The sequence below is a fragment of the Eurypyga helias genome, unplaced genomic scaffold (assembly GCF_000690775.1).
Source record: "Eurypyga helias isolate BGI_N326 unplaced genomic scaffold, ASM69077v1 scaffold21633, whole genome shotgun sequence".
Lineage (NCBI taxonomy): Eukaryota > Metazoa > Chordata > Aves > Eurypygiformes > Eurypygidae > Eurypyga > Eurypyga helias.
In genome coordinates this window covers 7,422-10,977 of record NW_010239535.1, presented here as the reverse complement: position 1 = coordinate 10,977, position 3,556 = coordinate 7,422, and the positions used below count along the sequence as shown (strand labels likewise).

General features: G+C 59.8%; 1 protein-coding gene across 1 annotated transcript in view; it reads left to right on the top strand.

Annotated features, from left to right (window-relative positions):
* Positions 1-1,079: 1,079 nt before the first annotated feature.
* The window catches only part of MAU2 (MAU2 sister chromatid cohesion factor), a gene marked incomplete at both ends in the record, with an annotated part of 8,663 nt that continues 6,186 nt past the window's right edge, over positions 1,080-3,556 (top strand). The window contains 6 exon segments of the mRNA XM_010148186.1: positions 1,080-1,178; positions 1,343-1,356; positions 1,591-1,600; positions 2,009-2,164; positions 2,648-2,794; positions 3,234-3,324. Coding sequence (XP_010146488.1) covers positions 1,080-1,178; positions 1,343-1,356; positions 1,591-1,600; positions 2,009-2,164; positions 2,648-2,794; positions 3,234-3,324 — 517 coding nt within the window.

The following is a 3,556-nucleotide window of genomic DNA, read 5'->3' as shown; positions in this document are numbered from 1 at the left end:
GTTAACGCGCTCCGGGGGCGGCTGCAGCTGCACAGGTCAGACCGTCTTCGGCGCTGGGAGAACCCGGTGCCCGCTGGAATCTGCAGCGTGCCGCGCTTGCAGCCGTCGGCAGCCGTCGGTCAGCGCTCGAAGCGCTGCGGTTCCTGGCAGACCCAGCGCGTCAAGTGGGAAGCGCATCCAGGGGGTTAAAACTGATGGGGGCAGAGCAGCTGATGACTGAGGAGCTCCCCCCGTTTTTCCAGCTGGTGCCTCTTCCCTGCTCCGAAAGAGCCTCGGGGGGTTTGATGCGGGAGGTGATTGCTTTCCGGGCGCTCGGTGGCGGGGGGTGAGGAAGCAGTTGCACCCTTGAAGCCTGTCCTAAGTCAGGCTTTTCCTCGCTTCCTGATGAGCATGGACAAGCAGAGCATCGGTCGCCAGGCCCCTCGGGGGTGTGCGGAGCCTGATTGCCTGTCGACGGAAGGGCAGGTGTTGTCTTGGCAGGGAGTTAATGCCCGAGTGCTCGCAAGAAGCTCATGTGGTGTCTCAGTGCCTCCCGCTGCGTAGGATCCTTCCCCCCAGCTTGGCGTTCTTTGCCGATCTCTCTCTGCGCGGTGTTTCCTTTCCGGCTGTTGCTGCGCACAGGCCCGTGCGTCTCCGTTCCTGGGTGCCTGTTGTCCAGCCGCTTGGCTTTCTGCCCAAGCTCCGAGAAGGCGGGGGAGCCGGCGGGCAGGAGGGAGCCGCGCCAACCCCTCCCCGTCACCTCGGCCGCCCCGGGGGTGTTCTGTGCTCCTCTGCACTGGAGCACTCCGTGCTGGCTGGAGCCGCGGGCATCTGGTCTGCACGCGCTCCAAGGGAGTTACAGCAGCTTCGCCCGGAGCGAAGCTGGGCTGAAACGGCCTTGAAACGGTACAGCCCATGGGTTTTCGGGGGATTCCAGCTGCTCTGGAAAACGAGCGCAAACTCGGGTGCCGCGTCGGGCAGGCGCCGTGTCGGCCCCCGCGACGTGTGACGCACAGGAGTAATTACCTTTTCAGAAGCTGGCGGTTGGGTTCACGAGGAAAACGCTGGTCTCTTACGGCCTCTTGGGTTTTGACTTTCAGCAACTGCACACGCTGGAGAAAGACCTGGTGTCGGCCTGTGACCTTCTCGGCGTTGGAGCAGAGTACGCACGCGTGGTGGGGTCCGAGTACACCAGGTGAGTTCCCTGGACCTTTTGCTCTTCCCATGGGAAGGGGCTTGCTTTGCTCTGTTTGCTGTTCAGAGGTTCCCCGGCCACGTCAAGACGTGGCCTGGGATGGCTCCCTGGGTTTTGCAGGCAGAGCGGTGTTTCTGAGCACTCTCTCCGATCCGAGGGTGTCTCCAGCTCTTCCTTTTTCTGTTAAAACCAACAATTCCCACGGAGACTCGGGAGCGTCTTTTCGTCACAGCGGGCGCTGCCTTTCCCAGCAGGCTTTCCCAGTAGCCTGGGTTGGCCTTAAAGTGCTGGGACAGGACCTGTCCAAAGCTACCAACCCCCGGAGGCGGGAATCTCGATTCCAGGGGCTCTGGCGACTCTTCCCTGTCGCTTTGAAATGTGGCAGGTTCCTTAACACTCTTTTGTCCCCTGCTGAGCAAGGGGATGGTGAGTTGGCCGTACTTCTGGAACGAAGGGTTTCCGTGTTTCCCTGGTCCAAGGCCGGTTACGGAGCAGTCGGGTGTAACCCGCCTGAACATGGGGGGTTTGTTCGAGGCGTCTTGCACGCTCATCCCCGCTTCGGGTCCTCTGCTCACGGGCGTGTTACTAGGATGTGCTGGCCTAAGCTGTAGGTCTGCGGGATCCTTGGGGTTGGGTTTGTCACGAGAAATAATTGGAAGGAGAATGGAGGGCTGGAGATTGTCCCTGCGTAGTTAGGGATGAAAAACGACGGGGAAGGGCTCTGGCAGCGAGATGTCGTGGAGTCAGATCAACGTGCCTGGGGGCTGTGCTGGGGGTCTCCACGTGTTTAAGCCGCTGAGCGCGAGGATCATGGATTTTTGTTTCCGATTGTAGCTCCTTCTGATGGAACGCAAGCTGCAGGAGGTGCACCCGCTCCTTACCCTTTGCGGGCAGATAGTTGAGAACTGGCAAGGGAACCCCATCCAGAAAGAGTCGCTGCGCGTCTTCTTCTTAGTCCTGCAGGTCACGCATTACCTGGACGCTGGGCAGGTGGGTGCCAGCCGGGGGAAAAGAGCACTCAGAGGTGGGTGGTGATTGCACTGAGCTGAGGTTGGGGGCATTTCTTTTCCTGTGCCCCAGTTTTTGTTAACGGAGCTTAATTTCTGAAGATTTTAATCACGAATGAAACGAGGAGTGAAGAAGTTAAGTTCGTTTCTTCTTCCTCGAGGAGAGGTTTGCTGTGGTGTGCCCATAACCACGGCAGCCACGCTTCTAAGGCGTTGGTGGACGGAACAGGCTCCGTGTCCGATTCTGGAAAGCGTTTAGCGAGCCTGTTGGTTGTACGGATCCAAAGGGCCGGTGGCCGTCGGGCCTGCAGCGGTCGCTGTCCTGTCATGCTGGTCTTGTGATCCGTGCACCAGCTCTCGCCCTGGACGGGGAGGTTGCTCAGTGCCTGGCAAGTTTTCCCAGCCGAGTGAACGCTCGGGCGTCGGGGCCGCAGCGGGTCGGGCTGAGGCGAATCGTCTCTCGCAGGTGAAGAGCGTGAAGCCGTGCCTGAAGCAGCTTCAGCAGTGCATCCAGACCATCTCCACGCTGCACGACGACGAGATCCTGCCCAGCAACCCCGCTGATCTCTTCCACTGGCTGCCCAAGGAGCACATGTGTGTGCTCGTCTACTTGGTGAGAAGCTCTTTCGGCTTAAGGTCTATGGCTGAGTCACAGGAGTTGGTTCGGGGTTGCTCGGAGCCAGCACGGCTCTGCAGGCCGCCTGCGGTGCGCTGACGGCTGGATCCTGCCTCGGCACCTGGGCGGCTGTTCTCGGTGAGCTCAGTGTTGGGAGACTCTGCACGAAGCCCGGGGACCGGAACGTGACTTTATCGCTGTCGGAGCTCGGAGTAGCTCGCGCGGAGCAGAGCTGCCTTGGCTTATTTTTACCAACGGAGCGGCAGTCTTGGCTTCCAGCTCCTGCACCTAGTCGCCCCGCTTCTTGAATGTGGTTCTACTCTGAAGGGATGTCAGAATGTGTTTAAAAGGTTGGCAGCTGGGGAGTTGTGTGAACCCCCAGACCTTTCCTCTCCACAAGGATAATTTTTGGGTGCTTTCCTGTGTCTTCCGGCAGGTGACGGTGATGCATTCCATGCAAGCCGGGTACCTGGAGAAGGCTCAGAAGTACACGGACAAGGCACTCATGCAGCTGGAGAAGCTAAAGAGTAAGGATCAGCGTTGTGACTGAGTTGCTGCTGCGAGGTGCTGGTACTTGTCGCGAATTGTAAAGGGAAACACCCCCCACGCCCCCAGCAGCCTTCCGAGCCCCTGGCAGAGCCACTGGCAGGCTGGTTCCGCTGCGTCCGAGGACTCCGCTCTGTCTTAAAACGGGGGGAGTTCTGTGAACACAGGTCTGGTTGGGGGGGGTACTACAACGCAGCAAATCAGGCTGAGCCT